The sequence below is a fragment of the Gossypium arboreum genome, chromosome 11 (assembly GCF_025698485.1).
Source record: "Gossypium arboreum isolate Shixiya-1 chromosome 11, ASM2569848v2, whole genome shotgun sequence".
Taxonomy (NCBI): Eukaryota; Viridiplantae; Streptophyta; class Magnoliopsida; order Malvales; family Malvaceae; genus Gossypium; species Gossypium arboreum.
Window position 1 is genome coordinate 137,812,461 of NC_069080.1, and position 24,788 is coordinate 137,837,248.

At 30.8% G+C, this 24,788-nt stretch overlaps 3 protein-coding genes across 3 annotated transcripts; 1 reads left to right on the forward strand and 2 right to left on the reverse strand.

Moving 5' to 3' along the window:
• The first annotated feature begins 3,215 nt into the window (after positions 1 to 3,215).
• LOC108472444 (vacuolar protein-sorting-associated protein 37 homolog 1) lies at positions 3,216 to 6,597 on the forward strand. The gene is made up of 7 exons (XM_017773968.2): positions 3,216 to 3,472; positions 4,537 to 4,761; positions 4,867 to 4,954; positions 5,651 to 5,690; positions 5,775 to 5,821; positions 5,921 to 6,041; positions 6,194 to 6,597. Exons 1-7 carry the CDS (start codon positions 3,459 to 3,461, stop codon positions 6,355 to 6,357), a joined length of 699 nt encoding a protein of 232 aa, XP_017629457.1. The 5' UTR covers positions 3,216 to 3,458; the 3' UTR covers positions 6,358 to 6,597.
• A 376-nt stretch (positions 6,598 to 6,973) lies between these two features.
• LOC108470606 (carotene epsilon-monooxygenase, chloroplastic) lies at positions 6,974 to 11,681 on the reverse strand. Its single transcript, XM_017771965.2, has 9 exons — positions 11,000 to 11,681; positions 9,356 to 9,652; positions 9,074 to 9,271; positions 8,874 to 8,975; positions 8,370 to 8,510; positions 8,152 to 8,259; positions 7,663 to 7,745; positions 7,394 to 7,556; positions 6,974 to 7,305 (listed from the first exon to the last, which is right to left on the reverse strand). Exons 1-9 carry the CDS (start codon positions 11,492 to 11,494, stop codon positions 7,246 to 7,248), a joined length of 1,647 nt encoding a protein of 548 aa, XP_017627454.1. The 5' UTR covers positions 11,495 to 11,681; the 3' UTR covers positions 6,974 to 7,245.
• Positions 11,682 to 15,891: 4,210 nt separating this feature from the next.
• LOC108472245 (UDP-glycosyltransferase 73C3-like) lies at positions 15,892 to 17,624 on the reverse strand. The gene has a single exon (XM_017773753.2). The coding sequence runs from the start codon at positions 17,549 to 17,551 to the stop codon at positions 16,079 to 16,081; it is 1,473 nt and encodes a 490-aa protein (XP_017629242.2). The 5' UTR covers positions 17,552 to 17,624; the 3' UTR covers positions 15,892 to 16,078.
• Between the last annotated feature and the right edge of the window lie 7,164 nt (positions 17,625 to 24,788).

Sequence of the window (24,788 nt, forward strand, 5' to 3'; positions counted from 1 at the left end):
TAATGAATATTCGGCAAAATGGGGTTAAGGGTTAAGTCATAAGAATTTTGGGTGGTATTCATATTTGGACATTAAGGTTATATATACTTTGGCTATGTGAGTTAGGTGTTAAGTAACCTAATTATTTGATACGCATATTCGGTCATTGTTGGCAATGATATAACCTATGTGTAATTTGCTACATTTGATCATGAGATGGAATTTGTATATGAAAGTTTAAGCTTGAGTAGTTAGGGTTAAATGGGTCATATAATGATCTTAAATGGATTGTATGCATATGAGTGTGTAGGTATTTGTGTGTGCAGCATTAAAGCTAAATGGAAATTGGTATTGTGGTAAATGTTGATAAGATGACATTCGGAGTTAGCTATATGTTTTGGAACTATACTGTAATTTGAAAATAAAAGTGTATAATATTAAAGTATGCATTATATATATATATATATATATATATATATATATGTGTGCATGTGTATATGCGATTGTGCATAATTATGAATAAATGATTAAGTGATGATAATCATATATAGGTATGATATATATATATATATATATATGTCTTATGTATGTACCATGTACTTATAATGACAATCGGATGTATAATTAAATTCATGCATATGAGAGCATGATAAGTTATATGAATCTTTGTTTATGTATGCGGATTAGATATTGATTAAATAAGTATGAAATCGATTCATGACATATTTTATAAAATATAATATGTATTGGAGTTTTATATGATTGTCAAATGTGACTACTAAGAAGTAAAGTTGAGTAAGTAATTTAAATAAATCTATTTATTTTAATTAAGCTCATAGCAAGGGAAGTCTAAATCAGATAGGGGAAAGGAGAAAGCAGTCGAGTAGATTATCCACAACTGTTCAAAATATCCGAGGTAAGTTTTAAGTAGTCTCCTCTAGTATATAATTGACAATGTATTTATAAGAGTATATTAGGTGAATTGCGATCTTTGGTTTGCACTTGAATAAAGTTGAATAATAGATAATGCATGTATATGACTTATAGTCTGATGGTCATTTTGAGTTTAAGATTAAATGGTGAAAAGAATGAGTGATATGAGATATAACTCTTGAGCTAAAATGTGAATGATGATGTGCATATTGAGTTTATATTCGAATGTAATATATGACTATTAAGTGATAAGATGGCTGAGATGTGTTATAATATGACAAAGTATGTATGACACTAGAAATATATCCAGACATGAGGTCCGCAGGCTTTATGCTGGTATTATGTCCGAGCTAAGTCCCGAAGGCATTTGTGCTGGTGTTATATCCGGGCTAAGTTCCGAAGGCATTTGTGCTGGTGTTATATCCGGGCTAAGTCCCGAAGGCATTTATGCTGGTATTATATCCGAGCTAAAGTCCCGAGCTTTATCTTTGGTATTATATCCGGGCTTAAAGTCCAGCATGCTTTTTGGTGGTGATTGGATTTGGGTTTTAAACCTAGCAAACTTAATGCCAATGATTGGAGTAAGGTTATTGTTTCGAATGTTCGTAGTAAACTACCATTGAATATGTTCAATGCATTAAGTTGGTCAGGTATGTATTATATACTTGGTATGTATTATATACTTTTATATGTTAGATTGATCGGAATTGAATCGTGAATGCGAAATGAGAAGTATATGTGAAAATCTCATATGTGTATGTGTGTATTCGGTTATGGTGGAAGGTTATATGAGATTGATTTGGTGATATACATGTTAAATAATATGTATGCAAAGAATGGGTAAAAAATCTGCTTAGGACAGCAGCAGTAACATGATTTCGGAAAATCACCATAAATTGTGGGAGTTGAGTTAGAGGCTGAATAAATTATTTCATGAAATCTCAATGAGTTTAGTTTCTTATAAAAGAACCCATGTAAGCAAAAGAATTGCCAATAATGAGATATTTGAAGTGGCGTGGAACAGAGTCAAAATGACTTTGAGGTCCCTTGTTCTGTTTTCAGAAAATCATTATAAATGGTACAAAAATGGTTATAAGATACAATTTATATTCTTAGACTCCTTAATGAGTCTAGTTTCAAATGAAATAAACGATAACATATTTCGAATTCTGTATAATGAGAAAATTGATTCGTAGTGAAGAGTGGTCAGAATAGTCAAACAGTGAAACAGGGGAAACTTCAATAAAAATCTGATATTGATTGGTTAAACCAAAAATTCTGAAAATTTGATGAATGGAAGATATATGAGTCTATTTTCAGTAAAAATTAACGGCACTTGATTTGGAGTTTCTTAGCTCTAGTTATAAATAATTTAGTGATTGTTGCTCAGGAAAACAGCTTGTAGTGAATTTGTGATTTTGTTGCAAACATGGTTAAAACTTGTAATGAGATGCTTTTCGAGTTCTTATGATCTTATTTGTGATTTCAATATTTGGTTTTAATTGAGTTCAGATTCAAGTGAGGTGAATTTGCTAAATATGCATTATGTTCATGGATACTTGGCCAAAATGGCAATTATCTAGGAATGATTTCTTGAGAATTTGAAATAATCGATCTATAAGTAAATTAATTGTTTGTATTGCTTAAAACTTACTAAGCATTGAAGCTTACTCCGTGTTCTCTTTTCCCTTTTTTTTTATAGGTTTATACTTTAGCTCGAGTTGGAAGTGCCGGAGATATCATCACACTATCGAGTCATTATGTGAGTTGAGAAGATTGTATATCATCATGGTTTAAGGCATGTATAGGATAGACTATTAGTAGAATGATATTTCGACTTTGTATACATTATAGCCATGCGAAGATGGCTTGCTCATTTTGTTTAGAGAAGCCTTATAATTGAACTAATGTGGTGAAGTGTTTTAGTTATAACTTGATAGTAGTTAAATTGTTATTAGATATTCGGTTATGTTTTGATAGTGAGTCATTTTGAAAATTTATAAGAACTCTTATGGAAAATCAATGAGACATGTTTGTATTGTTGATAATTTATGTCTGGTAAGTATCTTTGATCTTATAGAAGTTTTGTTCAGTCAAGTAATACCTCATAACCTTATTCCGGTAACGGATACCGGTTAGGAGTGTTACAGACTAAAATAGAATGAAAAGCATAATTGAATGACCATTTTTATAATTTACCCATAAAAATTAATTTTTAGTATTTTCCACATCATTATTTAAAAGAAGGATTAATTTTTAGTTTTTTTTTATAGAGAGGTTGAAATACAATCCGTCCCTAACTACACGGGGTTCCAAAATTTGGAAAACAGGCCTAAGAGTTTTGGCCCTTTTACATTTTAACCCAAAAAAAAAGAAAAAAAATCCTAAAACTATATAAAAACAAAAGAGTGTAGTAGTGTACCTTTTCTTCTTCTTCGTGGAAGATTCAACTCAATCAAAAGCATTTGTTTCCTTCTTTTTTTTATTCTATCGATTGGGTTCATTTTTTGATTATCCGACGGCAAAGGAGCCTCCCTTCTCGAGCTATGTTCAAGTTCTGGTGCTGTTCTTATTTAATTCTTTAATTTCTTTTCTTATTTAATTTTCAATTGGCTGTGATTTTGACTTAAATTATAATTTCCGTGAAATTATATCTGAGTTTGTTTTATTTTTAGGGTTTATCATGTTAGTTAATCTCATTTCCTTGCATTTTTAATGTAAATTGTATATTTAGAATCATCATTTACCTTTTGTTTATTGGTCTCTTCCATGATCAGGGATTAAAATTTTAACAGTTGGGTTATTTTCATTTATAGTATAAAAAAATGTTTTTAGTTGGAATAATTTGGGGAATTTTTGTTGCATTGGTGCTTTTTTAACGAAAAAGGTAAATTAGAAGCATAGAGATCAATCACTAGGAGTCAGATTACATTTTGTTCTTCTACTAAAAAAAGAATAGATAAATTAGTTATTTTCATTAAATTAAAGAACTAACTAGATACTGTTAAAAATTTCACTGGTAAAAATTGGTTCATGTAGGTCAATACACATGTCGTTGTTGGTTTATTCTATTCAGTCATATTATTAAATTCACTCATATCAGTTTTTAACAATACAAATGAATGAAATTTTTAATAAAAATTATCAATTTACTCTTTAATCTAAAGTATGGTGGACTAATTTGCCCATCTTTTGTAGAGGGGGCAAAATGCAATCTGACTTCTGGTACAGGGTCTTCATGGAACTTCAAAATATGTTTGTTTCATAGAAAATAGTTCGTAAACGGAGCCTTATAACATATTTGTCTTCTTGGAGTTTGATATAAGGATGAGCTTCTCCTAATTGCTTAACATTTTAATGTACAATTCACAAATGTGGACATGTTTCAAAGTATTCTTTTTTGTGCTATTACCTTATGTTGGTTTTTCAATTGGGGACAACACTTCAAAATCTCGAGAATTTTCTGAAAAGTCGTGTGGTTATACGAAGTTGTGTTGACTGTCAAGGTTGTAGTCGTATGATACAGTTGAAACTCACACAATTATGATCTTTTTGTGATGTATTTGCTCGTGTGTGCTTATATATATGTATACTGGTTTCACTGAAAGCTCGATCATGTTGCAGGAATTCACACGAGCAACAAGCTCAGCCACATCCACAAGAGGGTTCTTCCTGTTCGTGGTATCCACCTTCTGTAGTTGGCTCCACTAATTCTTCCCGACCCGCAACACCGAGTAGCAGTGCTTCTAACAGCTTCAACTCGCAAAGGCCTGCAGAATGGTCGCATTCTCCGTCACCGGTTTCACCTACTGAAGCTGCTGGAGTCATTGCTCTTTTAAAAGACAAAAGGTAAGGGGTTTGGGTTGTGCATTCTGTCTCGGTATTGGCAGAGTAATCTTGGTTACTCTTAAATAATGTTTGTCGAAATCCTAATTACTTTCGTATTTTTCTCAGTGTTGATGAGTTACGGAAGCTTTTGTCTGATAAGGATGCGTACAATCAGTTCTTACTATCAGTTGATCAAGTTAAAATTCAAAACAATGTAAGTAACAATATCACTTTTGTATTTGCATGTTGTTTTGTCCTTTTGCACCATGCGTCATGTTCTCGGTTTTTAGTCCACTTTTCTAGTCTCAAAGATTGGCTCGGCTTTTAGACCATAACATAAAAAGGGGTATCAGTTAACCAGTGGTTTTTTGGCAAGATTGATAGTCTGTTTCTATTACAGATTGTCGATTCATATTGCTAGTTTTTTTTGTGCTGCTGTTGCCATTTCGAATGTCGAAATGCTGGTTATGAAGATAAGTAGTTGTCAGTAGCCCGTAGGTATATTACCATAAGGAAATAAGGTTTCATAAAGTTCTAATGTTTCAGAATTTAGTGGACTACGTTCCCTTCTATAAGGGATTATTCAGTAACTCAACTTGAAATACCGAGGCAAAGATGATCTCATGGTTGTATTGGTCTTGGAGATTGTCTTATGTTCAAACTTAATTAGGAGTAAACCTATAGTGGTTAGTATACCAAATTCTGTTATTCAGTTCACCTTGGTGTTCTATTTCAACATAAACCGCACAGATTGTTGCTATTCCTTGTCGGCATCATAACCCAGTTGCATTTTAGCTATTTGTCGATACCCTTTATTTGAACTGCACATGCATGCGACGATACAACCGTGTTTGTTGTTACTTTGTATTTCATCAGTTTCTTACTCATTTGAGATTTAATGTTTTTCCAGATACGAGATGAACTCCGAAACGAGACTTTGCAGCTTGCTAGTGAGTTCTTATTCCATGAATATTATGATAATGCCATAAATTTTCATACATAGAAATTCCCATTAACATGTTCTTGACAAACAGGGAACAATTTGGATAAAGAACCACAAATAATGGAGCTAAGAAACCAGGTGAGGTTCTCTGAACATATTTTCGGTTTTACATCACCGATTTAATGCATGTAATATAGATACTAAAACCCTTTTTCTCTCTCTCTTTCGTGTGATCAGTGCAGGATTATCCGCACAACCGAATTGGCTGCCGCTCAGGAAAAACTAAATGAACTTGATAGACAGAAAGAAGAAACTTTGAAGTTCTACTCCCCTGCATCATTTATGCATAGGCTTCAAGGTACGTATTAATAATATCACCTACTTGGACTCAGATATGAGTGTTTGATTGGGGTATATGTTTGACATGGGTATGGTTACATAGCATATTTGCTATAACAAGCTCGGTAAGGCTTCAATACATAAGAAATAAAAGACGGTTCTTCTTTGTAGATGCAATGAATGTGACGGAAGAAGAATCAGAAATTGTGAACAGGCAACTTCTTGACAGGGAAATAGATCTGGGTACCTTTGTACAAAAGTACAAGAAGCTTCGGACTAGTTACCACCGGCGAGCTCTCATTCATCTTGCTGCTAAAACATCTCCTATCGGATGAAACGGAGATCGATATTTGATTGTATCTGTATAAACTTGATATCGACAGATTGTTGCTTGTTCTTGCTTGGCTTATGAAATCATATATTTTGAACCTTTCAAACTTTTTCCAATAAATACAAGTTTTGTAGTTTGATTGTGTTTAGTAGGTTAATTCTGCAATTTCAGTCTCTGTAATTAACGAAAGTTGTGAATTTAATTTCTATATTTTTATTAGATCAATTTTAGTCCTATTTTGAAATTTTAGTCTTGATCTAAACATTAGCAGTTAAATTTATTTGGTTAAATTTAATTACTGGTTATGTACTATGCGTACAATTATAAATTTAATTCATTTTTCTAATTAGATCATTTAAGTCCTTAATTTTTTCAAATTTTAAAATTTCAATCTTAACATAAATGATAGTTGGTAATTCATTAATTGGATTTATTTTTCCTACATCATATTTTGAAAATAGAAGAACTTTACTTAACAAAATTTAATAATTATTATTTGGTTAGGATTGAAATTTTAAATTTTAAAAAGTAAAAAAAAAACTAAAATGATCAAATGAAAGTATGATGATTAAATTCACAACTTTTGCTAAGTACATGAACTAATAGTAAAATTTAACCTGTTCTATATCCAGCTGCAAATGTCAGAGTCCATTCCCTTAACAGCCAAAATACTAAAGTCTAGACCCGTTACACAAATTTGAATTAGTAATACATCAAAGTGTATCAACTGCGAAAAGAAAACAAGAACATGGCCTACTCTTCCGCCTATTGCCTATGTAATTCATGAGACCGTAAATGGCAAAAACTCGTTATGGTTCAGCGTTCAAATACGGTGCATTATGAGTTATGACTATAAACATGAAACGATTTGATACGGTAAATAATTTTCGATTTACTTGGAAGTTGACGAACCAATATCGGGCATGCGTTGGCTGAGCTTCATGTACAAACCCTGCAATAAAAGCACATTGTCAACAACCTGTGCCTGATGAGAGATCTTATGGTTAACGAAAAGAGGTAACGTTTCGAAGAGAAATTACGTTTGTTGTATGTATCGTAGCTCCAGTGGTCATACTAATGTTTTGATCCGGAACCAGCTCAAAATTCAAGCGTTGAAGGAAAATTGCAAGTGCAACAATGGCCTCTAGTAAAGCAAATTGATCACCAACACATTTACGAGGACCCCCGCTGAACGGAATGAACCTGAAGATGTTCTACCGTATTAATATGATGAAGAGTATGTAATGCAAATGTGGGAAGGATATCAGGGACGGGGAGAAAACTAGTAAAACACGGTTGTTTTTCGTACCTGTAATCTGTATTTGATTCGTTAGGGACTGAGCTTTCCAAGTCGAACCTCTCGGGCACAAACTCTTCAGCTCTTTCCCAGACCTGGAAAGAAGAAAAAGACGGAATATCGCTTATTGCTGTCCAAGAAAACAAATGGTAGGAATCGTAAAACTCCCTATTTTCAAACTTAGAATATTCTATTTGAAGGAAACCAAACGTTGATCGGTTATGCAGTCAGCAAATTCAGCATAGAGATAGTGCATGTACAATTTGATACGTAGGCTGCGAACAACAGAAAATGAGGTATTTCACAGAGGATTTGGATATTTTCAAAAATTTTCCAAGTATTCCCATATATTTGGCGGGGTCTTTTAGGTTATATACATCGGACAAAGGTATCAAACACAGGCATTTTAAGAAAAATGAAGAAACGGAACAACACAGGAGTAATAACCAGGAAAAAATTCAAAGAAAAAAAATTACGAGTATGATGAAAATAAGCAAGCACCTGTGAGGAATGATGTATATTATATACTGAAATCATTATGTCTTGACCAGCCTTAACTTTATAGTCTCCGGGAAGAACATCATCAACTTGAGCTCTCCTTATCAAGACCTACGAGTACAGGAAGCCAGAAAGTATAAAACACAGGTCAATTAATCCAGAAAATATGCGAGAAGTTACTAGGTTTGTCTTCGTTGTCTACTAGAAAGGTTGCAACTTACAGGAGGATGTGGATATAGACGCAATGACTCAGTTATGCATCGAGTTAGGAACTTGAGATCCTTTATGTCTTCATAGGTAGGGTTCCGTCCCTCTAAGACTCTGTCGACTTCTTGTTGTGCTTTTAGCAATGCCGAGGGATCCTGCATTAGAAAATGGAGGAATAAAGCGAAGTCACTCACATTGTCGGTTTTCTAAACTTGTTTATCTAGCAAATCCAGAATGTTAAAATCGAAAAAATAAAAATTGGGAAGGAAAGAATATTGATGGACCTTGAGTGCCTTGTGTTAAAAGTAATTTTCCGTCAATGTTAGATTGAATGACCCGAAATGAAAACAAATCCTCAGTAATGTAATGCATGAGACAGTGCCTAGATTGACCAGTGTGACCTAAATCCGGGAAAAACCAGAATTACTTTCACACTGCAACCGGCAGAGTTTTGACATGCAACCTGACAATTTGGTAGCATATTGAACAACATATAATGCAGATAGAAAAGAAAATACCTTGCTTAGAAGATACAACGTCCATGTCAATACCGAACCAGTAGTCTCATGACCTGCAACTAACATTGATAAAAGGTCATCTCGTAACTGCAAGCTTGAAACCTGTAACAGATTGAGCCATCATAATAAGAACAAGAAGCAAAGTGTTCACACTTCAAACAAAGAAATCATACACGAAGAAGTAAAGACCAGTTGCGCACCTCTTCCCTGCTTGCAAGCAAGAATCGAAGGATACTTGGATCAGCATCATTTACATATTCCTCCTCGTTGATCCTTTCACCTTCTTTTTCAACAATCTCTTTGCACTTTACAATAAGTTCTTCAACGGCTTTCCGAATGACTGTAACTGCTTTTTCGGCCTTTATTTGTCTCGGAACTATCTTGCACAAAGCACTAATCTACAAACGAAAATCAACGACTGATTCATCATCGAAAGATCAATGCAAGAAAAGCCAAATAAGGGAACATGAGGAAGAACTTGCCTTCCAATAGGGTAAAATGTCCGTGGACCGTAACTCTGCTTCTTTCAAAGCAGTATAAACTGCATCAATGACAGGGCTATCGGTTGTCAACGAATCGAAGTTATAATTAAATACCGAGAGACCGATAACATCAAGAGTCAGTTGAGAAAACTTTTCTTCCATGTTCACGGCGGTGCCATCTAATGCAAAAGGTTGCAGCTTCTCTACCAATCTCTCGGCACATTTGCAAAATACCCGATCAACCATAACAGACAAATACTTCTTGTGAAGAGATGGAACTACAGCCCTCCGTCTCACCTATCCAAAAATCAATTTTTTCATGCTTGAAACTTGAAATGGAAGACATAAGATTCAACTAAAGTACAATACCACAGCCAGTTTCTAACATTCAGAGTCATAGATCGATTGTTTGTAAATGTTAACCAGGTCATCGAGTCTTCATTTTTAATGAAATACATTTGTCCGAAACATATTTGAACACGGGTATCTAACGCTTAGACCCAAGTCCGAGCAACATAGATATCAAGCAATAGATTCATAGCAACTAGGCAAAGCAATCAACCTAGAAGGGATTTCACTCCTTTTCCTTAGTAATCACTACTCAACCTATTGTTAATATCAAAGATTGCTCCGACTCTTTGATTTTCATGAAATACATTTGTCCTATACAAATTCAAACACAGGTATCTAAAACTTAGACCCAAATCCGAGCAATATAGATATCAAGCACAAGATTCATGGCAACTAGGCCAAGCAATCAACCTAGAATGGATTTCATTCCTTTTCCTTAGTAATCACAACTCACCCTATAGTTAACATCATAGATAGCTCCAATTCTTCGGTTTTTATGAAATACACTTGTCCTTTACATATTAGAACACGAGTGTCTAACACTTAGACCCAAATACAAGCAATATAGATATCAAACACCAGATTCGAAACAACTAGGCCAAGCAATCAACCTAGAAATCCTATAATTAATGTCATAGCTAGCTCCAACTCTTTATTCTTCTTCACGAAGCACTATTGTCCGAAGCATATTCAAACATGAGTATCTTAACACTTATAACCCGAGTCCAAGAAACATAGAGATATCAAGCACTAGATTCATAACAACTAGGCCAAGCAATCAACCTAGAAGGGATTTCTCTCCTTTTCCTTATAAAATCACTACTCAGCCAATAATTAATATCATAGCTTGCTCCGACTCTTTATTTTTCATGAAGTACCATTGTCCGAACTCCGAAGCATATTCAAACACGGGTTTCCTAACACTTAATAATCCAAGTCCAAGGAACATAGCGATATCAAGCACTAGATATTATAAATCAAGCTAAAAAAAACCATGTAAATGTTCTCTCCAAATATAAATAGAAAAAATTGGGAAAACAGGCACAAAAAAATATCAACACTTACACACAAACCCGAGTAACATTGTTATCGAGCACTATATATATATCAAGCAAAAGAACCATGTAAATGCTCTTATCCGTTATCAATAATACACAAAGTCCAAACATAGAAAAATTTTAACATACACCTGGTGGGCACATATCAATATCCGACGCTTCCACCCAAATCCGAGTATTATACTTATCAAATAGCCAATTCTATGCAATACGATAAAAGGAAACCAATGATTACCGTCCAAAGAGAACCTTCAGCAATGGCGAAACCCGACCCGAAAAGAAACTCAGAGACCTCAGAGACAAGTCCTTTAGCATATTTACCATAGTTTCTCAACACATGCTTAGCAATGGCGGGGTTACTAACCACCACAAAGTTCCTAGGACCAGCAGCTAACCGATATATAGGCCCATACTCATTCATCCACTTAAACAAAGGCAAGAACAAAGCACCACCAAGAAGTTCAGAGACATCCTCTAATTGAGCACTAGCTATGGGTATACCCGAATCATCTTTGGAGCTCAATGTTAAGGACTTAGTCAATGAAGTGAGCCAATTGGGACTAACCCAAGATGTTGTTTTTGATGGGGTTGTTGGTTTGGGTTTAGTGGTGGGAGTCTTATCAATGGAGGATTTGATTGTGAAAGATTGAAACGGGATAGTTTTATTAATGGGTTTTTGTGAAGGAAATGAAGGGAAAGTGAAAGAGCTAGGAGCAAGATAAGATTGCATGATAGGGTTTTTTTTAAAATGTGTTTTTTTTCTTAGGATGAATTGTTGTCGAAGTTCAGTTGTGTCTGGTTTCAGTGTCCTTCGCCATGGCTGCTAACTAACAGAAATGAAGGTGTCTGTTTTTTTTTTTTTTTTGGTTCAATAATGAAGATGTCTGGTTTGTGGTTAAAAAAAAAAAAAACATATCCGATATAACAGCTAAGAATTTTAAAAAGGAAACTCAAATTTCTATTTGTAAGGGAGAATTGCACCCAAAGTCACTAAACTATTAGTATGTTTAAGTTTTGGTTACTCAATTTCAAAAAGTTACAAAATGATTATTGAATTATTCAAAAATTTTCATTTAAGTCATTTAATTGTTCGAAAGTTGTAACATCCCAAAAACCCCTTAGTCGTAAATAGTATGTGATAGATTCTTAGTGAAATAAGGTATAAGATCGATGAATCAAGAAATATTTTACTATTATTTTAATGTTATTTTATTATAAAATATTTTAATATTTTAATTTATTAAATTAATGAGATATTTTCATGGAAAAATCTAGAAATTTCTCTCATCTTTCCATGCTTCTCACGTTACTATATTATATAAGAAGAGGAGATTTTTATTTTGTTACAATTTGGTCCCTTATCATGTAATCTCCCTATTTCTACTAAATTTCTTGGAAATTTTCATAGGCACTAAAGAGGAGAAATGAAGTAGAGGCTCTAGAGAGTATGTCCATCAAGTTAAAAGCAAGAAACTAGTAGATGGAAGTGAAGAAAATTAAAAGAAAAGAGAAAGAAAGTCATAAAGTTAAGAAAAGGGAAGAGAAGCAAAGGGGAGGAAATTATTGATAAAAGAGATAAGTTTTCGTGTTAACTTTAGATGTATTTCAAATAATTGAGTTAGAAATGTTGTGATTGGAATGTATGATGTGTAAATTTAATCAAAATAGTAAAGATGGAAAGTATTTTTAGAATGAATGATATATGGAGACATTAAGTTTTTACGAGAAAAAGAGATATGATTTGTATCATGAGAAATGTTAAGATAAATAAATGAATATGTTAATAACATATGAATGCATAGGACTAAATTGAATAATAATAAAATTATAATGATTATATACATCCAATTGAAAGTTAATGCAAAGAATCTTGGAAAAGTAAATATTTCCACTAAAACAGTTTCTAGACAGCAACAGTAGCTCAACTTTACAAATTAACCAAAAATCGTAAAAACTGAGTTATAAGTTAAACCAAATATGAAATTAAAACCTATTGAATCTAGTTTTGTATAGAAGAAATGGTGTTGCCTAGCAGCAGAACAATGGAAGAAATGAAGAAACAAACTATACTAATCGACTTATGTGAAAATTCAGAAATTTTTATGGTAAAAATTTCATTAAGTCTAGTTTTGCAAACAACAAGCTGATTTTAATTTCAAATTATGTAGGCCAAGATATAAATAATTTAATGACAACTACTTAAGTAGATAACATTGTTAAGAGTATATGTGTAATAAGTGAAAGAATAATTAATATTACATATAGGCTATTATACTAAAAGCCAAAGATTCTATATATATATATATATATATATATATATATATATGTATATATACATACATGTACATATAGGATGTGAAATGGAAAAGAGGAAAAATAATAATAAAAGAGTTGTAATGCTAATAAGTTGATATAAGTGATGGAATTGCTAATACGTAAAAGAAATTTAAATGAAATTGTTGGGATATTAAGTGAATAATTATTATCTGATAAATTAAGAAGCATTTGTTGATAAATTGAAGTATTGTATGAGTTTAAATTGATTGGTACATGTACTGGATTATGTGGTATTGATCTTAATACTAATATATAGAAGTTTTGACTTGTTTACCATAAGAGGATTCAGGGTTGCGACACTGGCCTCAAGATGTCACAACATGAGTATCGGAGAATTTAGTGTCGTGATATTGGTCCCATGATGTCGTAACATTCGTCTTGTTTTCCTCTACCTTGTTATTTTTTATCCGAAAGAGTCTCAAACGAACCCTAAATGCAATAAGACTTTAGAGAAAGCCTAGAATTGATACAATTAAATGACCATTAAAAGGCATAAAAGATGAGTAAAATTTGAAAAACAAAATGGGCTCTAGAGTAATGTGTTTACCCTTAATTGTAGCATTCCTTGCTCGGGTTTAAGTAAGAGCTCGAATTAGGGGTGTTACAAAAGTTTTTATCAATAAGTTTATATTTTAATTATTTGACTTCAAAAAATTACAAAATGTTCATTGAATTATTCAAAACTTTTCATTTTAAGTTACTAGGTTGTTAAGTTTTTTTTTAAAGTTCAGCTAGTGAGCTTTAAGTGACAATTCAGTGATTAGTAAGGTGGATCAATATCCATTGATGAGTAAAATAACCTATCTTAGATACAAGTTAATTTGATTGTCAGTGTTGGAGATTAAAGAAGAAAGTTGTTTGAAACTTAGTTAATAAATTCGTAATATTTAAAGTTTTTTCATGAAAAGAAAACTGAACTATAAAAGATAAGATGAAAGGTAACCTTTTATTGTTGCAGGCGGTGCGAACAAAGAAGGCCATAAAACAATGATTTTAACAACCCAATGACTTAAATGAAAACTTACGAGTAGTTTGATAACTATTTTGTAACTTTTTGAAGTTGAGTAGTCAAAACGTAAACTTATTAATAATTTAGTAGCCTTAGGTGTAATTTACCCTTCTTAATTTTTTTTTTTGACAGGATTTTTATTAAAATTTAGTCCAAGCCCGGTAAAACACGTAAGGAAGCAAATAAGGAAATAGGCTTACGAAAATATACCAATCAAAACCTAAAAAAAAAAAAAAAACCTAGTGGGTTCAAGCCCAATCCTAAAAAAATGAAATAAAGCTTTCCTAAACCCTAACTTGACCCAAGTAGTTTTAATTAGAATCGTAAATTGTTAAGGATATTTTAGATTGGGTAAGTCAGAATTAGATAAATTTGGGTTTTTTTTTAATTATTTCGAGTTGAGGTATTTTAGGTTTATATTTTTTTGGGTTTAGACTTGAAAGTTTTTTAAAAATGGATTTCGGTTCAATCCATGAAACCGTCTCCTTTGTAAGCAAATTTGTAAATTTACAAGTGACATGTGATTAAAAATTTGATAATATATTTGTCATATAAAATTTTAAAATAACGGAGTTTAATTTAAAAGTATTAATAGTTACCTTCTAGATAAGATTAAAATTTTAAAATTTAAAAATAAAGAAATTAAAAATCGTTTTAAAATACAATGACTAAATTTACAACTTACGGATAATAAATGGACTAATAGCAAAATTTAACTTTTCTATAGCATTTATAAACAACTTCAACTTCAACTTGAATTTTTATTTTTATTTTATATTTTTCTACTGAATTAAGAAGGTAAAATTCTATTTTAATTATTATACTTTAATTTATATTTTTAGTCGTATTTTTAAAATTTGAAATTTCAGTCTTAAATCAAACAGTAGTCCTACTTCCAAAATCTTATGTGACAATTGTATTATCCTGTGTAATATCGTGTCAACTTACTATTTTCACATAATACTTGCAGAAAAATTCAAGTGATTTTAGTTAATGGACTTAAAAACCATTGTTTGAGTTTGGATTGAAATTTTAAAATCCAAAAGTATAAGGACTAAAAAACAATTGAGTTAGATAATAGGGACTAAATCTATAACTTAAACACAATGTGAAACTAATAGTAAAATTCAACTTAACGGAATTAATTGCTATGGTTTGAGTTAGGATTGAAATTTTAAATTTTAAAAAATATAAAAACTAAAATTGACTAAATTATGGTATGTGGGCTAAATCCACATTTTACACATAATATAAGAACTAATAGTAGAATTTAACTATTTTTGGCTACCTCTTAAGTTCGTTGAAGAACAAACTAAATCGACATTTCCAGCACGAAGATTCATGTCATTTTAGTTAATAAATTTAGCAATTATTGTTTAAGTTCAAATTGAAATTCCAAAAATTCAAAAATTATATGAATTAAAAATTATCAAATCGCAAAAGAGGGACTAAATCTATAACTTAAATATAGTACGAAACTTATAGGAAAATTTGATTTATCTGATTTAACTATTACAAATTTGGTCATTATTGAAATTTCAAAATTCAAAAGTATACCCTTGTACTTTAAAATAAATAAAGTCTCTATATTTATTGTAAATTTGAAATTTAGTCCCTGTACTTTTATTTTTAGGAATTTAGTCCCTTTATTTTTGTTAAATTTAGATTTATTACAACATATTTTTTAGTTACATTACTACCAAGTGTGCTTTTTTTCATTTCAAATTGCCACACCAACAAATTTAACAAAAAAAATAACAATATTAACAATTGGACTTGAATTTCAAAATTTAGAAAGTAGAGGGATTGAATTCCTGAAAAAAAAAATACAGGAACTAAATTTCAAATTTAGAAGGAGTATAGGAACCTGAGGCACATTTTAACCTACTGAAATCGACCAAATTATAGTACATGGATTAAATCCAAAATTCGCACATAATACAGAGACTAATATCAGAAATTTACCCATTAAGAACTAGTTTGAGCTACCTCTTTAGTTCGTTGAAGAACAAACTGAATCAACATCTCCATCTCCTGATGCGAAGATCCACCTTTTTCAATGGCCTTATTTGCAGTTTCCCCAATTTGTTTAGCCTTTCTTCTTCGTTCTTCACCAGCTTCACTTTTCTCCATGACTTCATCAATGGCGTTTTTAACCCGTTCCCGTTTCATCAACAACCCGAATTTATCTTCCAATCCCCACGTCACCGCCGATTCTACGCCGGCACTAACGCCGATCCCAAGCACGTCGACGACGTGTTTCTCATTAATAAACTGTTCGGCAAACAGAGGACACGTTATCACTGGCACACCGGCGGAAACAGCTTCCATCGTTGAGTTCCATCCACAATGAGTTAAAAAAGCTCCAATGGCAGGATGAGATAAAACCCATAACTGTGGTGACCAACCATGGATTATAATCCCTCGATCTTTAACACGATCTTCAAATTTTTCATCCAAAATCCATTTTTCTATTTCATTTGATTTTGGGTTTTCTCTGATAACCCAAATAAATGGTTTTCCAGATGATTCTAAACCTAAGCCAAGCTCTATAAGTTGCCATTTTGTTAACCCTGATATACTACCGAGACAAGCGTAAATCACTGAGCCAGGTTCTTTCGAGTCAAGCCATGGCTGCAAGGTTTCGAAATGACACTGTTTTTGTCCTCTCTCGGCTTTATCGGAGCTCAGCTTGTTGATGGCGGAGAGCGGGCCGATACACCATACTTTATCACTGCCTTTAACGGTTTTAAACTCTTTAACATACTCTTTTTCCAGTTCTTCGAATGTATTAACGACGATCCCATCACAAACAAGCTCTGCTTTTCGAATATCTCGAATATTAATCAAATCATTTGAAACTGGATTCAAATTTTCCGGCAATTGAGCTTTTTTAAGCTCAATTTCATGGAGTAAACCAGGAATTTTAAAAGATTCAAACTCGGATACCATTTCATGAACCTTTGAAAGCTCTATTTTATGTGTACATACGAACGAAAAACAACCCATGCCGTCAAAAACAATTCGGGGAACATTGAATTTGTTCGCCGTTTTCACCGTCCACGGCAAGTTCTTGCCAGAGACCATACAACTTGGTTTGGGTTTCAACTTGTTAAAAAGCTCTTCGAATCTTTGTTGTAACTCGTTAGCTGCCATTAAGAAGTTCATGATCAAGTCTCGAGAAGGGAGTTGGTCCATGTTCTCGCAATTTTCCGGTAAGCCGAACTCTTTCGCTGGGAAAGGGAGGTGATGCACTTGGATGCGGAGCCCGGACGCAACGGCGCGATCGACGACGGAAGTGAAACGGAGGGCGTTGAGAGGTGTGGTGATGATTGAAACGGTGACGCCGTGAGTTGCTAAGAGACGAGCCATATCGACCATCGGTAAAAGGTGGCCGGGGGACATTAATGGTATTAAAAGGAAATGAAGCTCTTCTCCCATGGTGGAAATTGGGATTGTAAATGAAAGGCTTTGAAAATATGTTGAAAAAACTTAAATATTTATATTGAAATGAATAATTATATTTAGTTGTATTTTTTTGGTTGAAGAGTATAAAAATCATGTATATATAATGGTGAATTTTCCTTATAGATCCCTCTTTTATAGACACTTGATTAAATTAGTCTCGTGGATCAATTTAATCCATGTATTATTTAAAAAATTAAATACGGCCAAATTAGAAATTAGTTAATATATACTTTTAAAAAATATCATTTATTGTTTAATAAAGTTAATTTTTTTAATTTTTTATAGATCTATGAATGAAATATTTTGTTTGGAAAATAATTTTCAAGACACTTGTTATACAAATAAATATTAACTATTATAATTTAGACTTATTTAATTTTTTAATAGTATATGAAATAAGTTGATCTAGTCCCTATAATAGAGGGACCTCCCAAGTACTCTAACCTATATATAATCTTTGGTGCATCAAATTTTGAAATTAGTAGAACTTGATAATATTTTTGGTGAATCAAAATTTGAAATTAGTAGAACTTGATGAATTCAACAATTATCGTTTGGTGAGGACTAAATTTTAAAATATAAAATTTACAAAAATAAAAAATGACCAAATTAAAATATATAGACTAAATCCATAATTTTCGCAAAATATAGGTACTAATATCAGAATTTAATCTTTTGCAAATGTGGTAGGTCGGTTTTGTTGGCATCTTTGTGATTTAAAGTCAACACTAAAATTTCAAAAATTTTAAATTATAGGGATTAAAATAATTAAATTAAAACACATGGATTAAATCTATAACATACTCATAGTACATGGACTGATAGTAAATTTGACCAAAATCTAAAACACCATTTATGGTAAAAAAGAAAAGAATACATTCACGACATACCATAAAATGCCGAGCTAAACAAGGTAAGAGTTAAATTGTGTTTTGCTCTCTTTACTAAAAAAAAAATAAATTAGTCTCTGTATATTAGATCAAAAAGTAAATTTATCTTTTCTGTTAAAATTTTTTATCTATTTATATTGATAAAAACTAGTGCGACTGACGAAACAACCATATAGTTACATGTGGATTGTCACATGGTTAACATACATGGACTGGTTTTTAATTATAGAAACAGATGAAATTTTTAATAAAAATGATCTAAAGTATAGGGGCTAATTTACTCAATTTTTTATTAGAGGAGAAAAAATGCAAATACTTTATAATTACTACAGTTTGATTAATTAATTCATCACTTCTTTTTAATTTTAAAAAATACAAAATATTTAGTCAATTTTAAGCTCTTTTTTTTTTAATATTAACCCCATCACCTACTTGTATCAAAATATATATATATATATATATATATAAATTTATGCCCTGATCGGATAAATTATAAAAATTACCCATGAAAATTGTCTTTTGACTTGCGTGGAAGGACATTTTGTGGCCGGCAATGCCTGTATATGGTGCTGAACTTTATTTGACAAACTAAATTAATTGTAGAAACAACTTTCCAATCCCTCTCAATTTTGATATTGAGCAAATTGGTCCCTCTCAAAAAAATCGGAGCAATTTAATCACTGTTAATTTCGAAAGTGAGCAGCTCAGGACAATCAATCACAATGTTAATATTTTTTTTTCAATTTTACATAAATTTGACTAGTACAATAACAAATTTAGCCCTCATAATTTTCGCATTCTATTAATTTGGTCATGATTTAACAAATATAGCCCATTATATTTTTTTTGTAAATTTGTAAATATTGAGGCTAAATCTGTTGAGTTTTTTAGAGTCAAGACCAAATGAATAATATATGTAAACATCGAGGGTTAAATTTATTTTTATATCAATTGAAATTATGCACAATTGACGAAAGAAATTAACAGCATGATTAATTGTCCTTAATGCTAACTTTTAAATTTTAAAGGATTAAATTGCTCTAACTTTTTTTAGTGGGATTAATTCGAAATTAAGATAGATTGTAGAGGTCTTTTATCCTAAATTAATATAATACGAAAAATAATTAAAATTAAAATATATTTGACAAACAGTTTTATGTTTTTAATTAGGAACCTTAAATTTTAAAATTCTAATTAAGCCTTTCAAAAGTTTTGGAGATTTTAATTAGACCCTACAAATATTTAAAAAGAATCTTATTAATCCTCTCAAAATTTTATAAATTTCACTAAAACCCATAAAATATTTGAAAATTCTCATTAAGCTTTAAAATTTTTAACATTTTAATTAGACCCTCAAATTTTTTTTTTGAAAATTTTAATTAAGCTTCGTGGCATCTTCATTTTGTTGTTTCAGGCTTTGGTTTTTTTTTTTTTATTGAGATAATCGGCCCCTAATCTTGGCAACTAGGTTCTCTTTGGTACTTGTACTTTTATTGTCCACTTTGGCATTTGAATTTAATAACTAGGTCCAATTTAGTCCCTGAACTTGAAAATTATAAAAGTTTGATAATATGGCACTATGAGGTTGTGCCACATAATCACTTAAAAATCAATATAGTACAATATCAGAGTGTTAACCGATGGTTGAACCAGTCAAATCATCGGTTCTTGATTCAACTAGTTTGATTTGTTTGACTACCAGACCAACAATAATTAAATAAATAATTATAAAAATTGTAAAATAATTAAAAATAAAAATTTATTAAACCATTTCAACTTATCCAACTATTGATTTTTATCTCGATTTTCTATTTTTATCAAATTCAAGCGGTTTTCGAGTTAATCGATTCAACCTTTTTGTTCAGACCATTATATTGATCAATTCTTAATCCATTCAACTGAGTCTTATTCCAATAACACTAGTCACATCATCAAATCTTAATAGATCAGGGACCAAAAAGGGTCTAATTGCTAAGTTTAATGACTAAAATGGACCCAAAAAAATATAGATACCAATATGGACCGACCTAATTGCCAAGTTTAGAGGTAAATTTTATATTATCCCAAAATCAATTAAGAAAAGGTTTATTCTTTTATTTTTTAATATTTATGGTGCTGATTTTCAAAATTATTCACTTTAATTATCATATCATATCCTATACATACATATATTTATTTAATATATACTCAGCCCATGTTTTATGATTCTGTTTGTCGATGGTTTTTATTCTTTAACTTGGTTGGTGACTCTTCGGTTAGATGATAGGGTTTATATAAGTTGTTGGTCCTCGTAAAATATTCTAGTTTGAGTTAAAAAAAAATTGAACTCGATTAAGTAATTATTGAGTCGAGATCGAGCTTTCGATTGAGTTAAATTCGAGTTTACTAAACTTGATTCGAATAATTCATAAGCCTAATCGAGCTTTTCATATTTTTATATTATTAAATTATATTATTGCCCTTAATATATAAATATTAGTAACCTTAAACTTAATTATTGAGCTGAGCTTGAGTACAAAAATTGATAAATGAGCTTAATCTAGCTCGAGTTTGAGTAGCTTGATTAAATCTTGAGTCGAGTTCGAGCTAAAAAACAGATATTTGATTAAAGTTGACCTTGACGATATTAAGACTCGATTCAATGACACCCTTATTTGGTACCAAGATTGAAAATTATAGGGAAAAATAATTAAATAGATAAAATATATTTCGATATTGTTTAAATCAAATATTTTTTAAAAAAAATATGCCATAAATCTAGGTACTATTCAGTAAAATTGGAATTTAGTTTTCTATTTTTAGATTTCAAAATTCGATCGAATCATTAACACTATTAAAATTATTTTGTTAGATTCAAGTTCATTACAACGTCATTTTTAGTTACATAGCTACCGAGTGAAGTTATATATATATATATTTCAAAATGTCACTCCAACAGATTTAAAAAAAAGAAGAAGAAATTAATTGTATTAATAATCGGACCCAAATTTTAAATATAAAAAGTATAAAAATTAAATTATTAGAAAAAAAGAATATAAAACTTAAATTAACTATTTAAAAAGAACAATGAAAGTGAAGACAAAATAGCAAATATATAAATATTGATGGAGACAAAATGAACTTTTTAAAGGCATGTGGATATTGAAATACCATCTTTATAATATGTATTTAATATCCCTCCATTCAATATGGCATCTCTTATCTAAATTAAAGTGGATATTGAAATATCTAGTTGATATTTATATTGAAATTTCATTTGAATAACATATTTAAAATTACTGATTGAGTTTTAATTAGATTAGTATAAGTATTGTTGTTATTACAGAAGGACATGAGTTTGAGTGCGCTGAAGTGCATTATCTTTTTATTTAAAGGTTGAGAAGGGTAGATCCGGCCCTGGGGGTAGTCTGAGAGTGCGACCGCCCAAGACCCAAGGCTGGAATAGGCCTAATTTATTTTGAAAAATATTTTTTTTAAACTTTGTTGGAAAATATCTTATTGGCTTAATGTAATAAAAACATATTATTTTAATGAAATTATTAGTATATGTTTTTTATTTTATTGTATTACATTTTATAAATTTTTTAAAAGGGCCCTAATTTATTGTTTCGCCTATGGGCCAAAACTGTCAAAAACGAGCTTAGGGAAAGGGCTATGGGTAATTCTAAGTATTGTATCAAAAAATAAAAATTAAGAATTGTGATGCTATATTCGTATGAAAGAAAGTAAATAAAAAAAAAAGTTCCATTATTAAGTATTGATAGTGTTATAAGTTTGAAATTTTAAGATATCGACTCTTTCAGTTCAGTATCTATAATAATTGATTAGTTGTAATTGCAAGAAAAGGAATAACATTGACTTCAAAAGTATTGTCATGCATTGATGTTTTCGGAATATTGGAAATGTGTTCTTTAAGGTTAAATCTTATTACTAGTTTCTATACTTTGTAAAATCTCGGGATTTAATTCCCGTACTTTATTTGGTTATTTGTACTTTCTGTACTTTTTCAATTTTAAAATTTCAATCCTTACTGATTAATAACTATTAAATTCATTAAGTTAGGTTCTATTGTTTTCTAAAATTTGATGCACAAAACATATATTACACATTATGTCAACTTATTGTTGTTTCACATATTACACACTAAAATTCCAATAAATGGATTAGCGATCGTGGCTTGCGACAAGACTGAAACTTCAAAATTCAAAACGTTTAGGGATTTAGAATGATCTAATTGGAAAATATAAATCAAATCTACAATTGCACGCATAGTAGAACATATTAAGTCGACGAATTATCAATTTTTATATAAGTTTATAAAATATATTAAAATTTATGTACTTTTAAATATAGTGTAAATTACATTTAAGGTCATTAAATTATTAGTAAGTTTACATTTTAGTTACTTAACTTCAAAAAGTTACAAAATGAACAATGAACTATTTAAAGGTTTTCATTTAAGTCATTAAACTATTGAGAAGTTTTTATTTGAGTAATTGAGATTTTTTTTTAATTTGGCAAGCGTGTTCCAAGCAACAATTTAACAATTGGTACGATGGATCACTACACATCGATGAGTAAAAAAACATACCTTAGATCTAAATTGATCAGACAGTTAGTGTCAGAGATCAAAAAAGAAAATTGTTTGGATTTTACTTTGCACGTTTATGACTTTCAAAGTTGTTTCATAAAAAAACAAATTGAACTATAGAAAAGAATGAGAAGAAGAGCTTTCGATTATTGAAGATGGTGCAAATGAAAAAGACCATACCAATAACTTTTTAAAATTAAATGACCAAAATATAAACTTACTGATAATTTTATAACGTTAAAAGTAATTTATCCTAAAATATATTTCCTGAACCCAAATTATTAGATTAATCTCTAAACCCAAATAAATATTTCCATTATTTAAAACTCAAAAGCCAACTAAAATTCCAAACTCAAATTATAATAACATGTTGAACCACTAGTCGATTTTTTTTGAATAATCTCAATACAAATTCTGATCATATAAGTTTTTTGTAACATAATGCTTAAAACTACCCATATCCCCTCCCCAACCTATAAATAGGAGAATAATGCACTTCAGCATACTTGAAACTACGTCCTCCTACATTGGCAACAATACGAATGCCAATCGAGTTAAAATTCAATCGACACCACTAATTCGATTTTTAAAAATTACATTTAACTCAATTTAATTATCCATTTTTTTGTTTTTTTAAAAAAATTATCAAGTGAATTTACACTTGAATTGATTAAATTAACCGATTATATAGCTTCCTTTCAATATCAACCACAACTAAGTCATTGATGAACCTAAACCATGGGCACAAAGTTGCCTGTACGGATTAAACGAGTGGGTGCCTCATTGGTTGGTGGATGGTGGACTGCACCCACCAAGGATTTGGAAGCTGTGTGTCCATCAAATCATTACCATTAGTGGCTCAACACAAATGTGGTCGATGTCGGATGTAAAAATAGTCCCATGGGATACATGGAAGATTCAAACAAGCTTGTCAATGGACACACATATATATATATATATATAGTATGCTGGATATAGTGATCCACCAATCTATAAATCTAGTGGGGCTACTCATTGTGATGCTACATTTTGTAGGCACCTTTTTTCTCGAGAGTTTTTTATTAAAAATTTTATTGAAAAAAAAGAGTTATAAATTAATTGAATCAATTTTGTTTGGATTAAATTCGTATAAGCAACGAACAAATAAAATAATATAAAAATTGAAAAGATTAAACACAAATATTTACATAAAAAAGTTTCTCAGAAGATAAATTATAAATTTATGTCCTAATAGGATAAATTATAAAAATTAACCATGAAAATTGTCTTTTGACTTATGTGGAAGGACAATTTGTGGCCGGCAATGCCTGTATATGGTGCTGAACTTTATTTGACAAACTAAATTAATGGTAGAAAGACCTTTCTAATCCTTCTCAATTTTGATGTTGAGTAAATTGGTCCCTCTAAAAAAAATCAGAGCAATTTAATCTCTGTTAATTTCGAAAGTGAGCAACTAAAGACAATCAATCACAGCGTTAATGTTTTTTTTGTCAATTTCACATAAATTTGACTAGTATAATAATAAAATTAGCTCTCATAATTTACACATTTTATTAATTTGATCATGATTTAACAAATTTAGCCCAGTATATTTTTTGTAAATGTGAAAATATTGAGGCTAAATCTGTTGAATTTTTTAGAGTCAAGACCAAATTAACAATATATGTAAACATCGAGGGTTAAATTTGTTATTACATCAATCAAAATAATGCACAATTGACAAAAGACA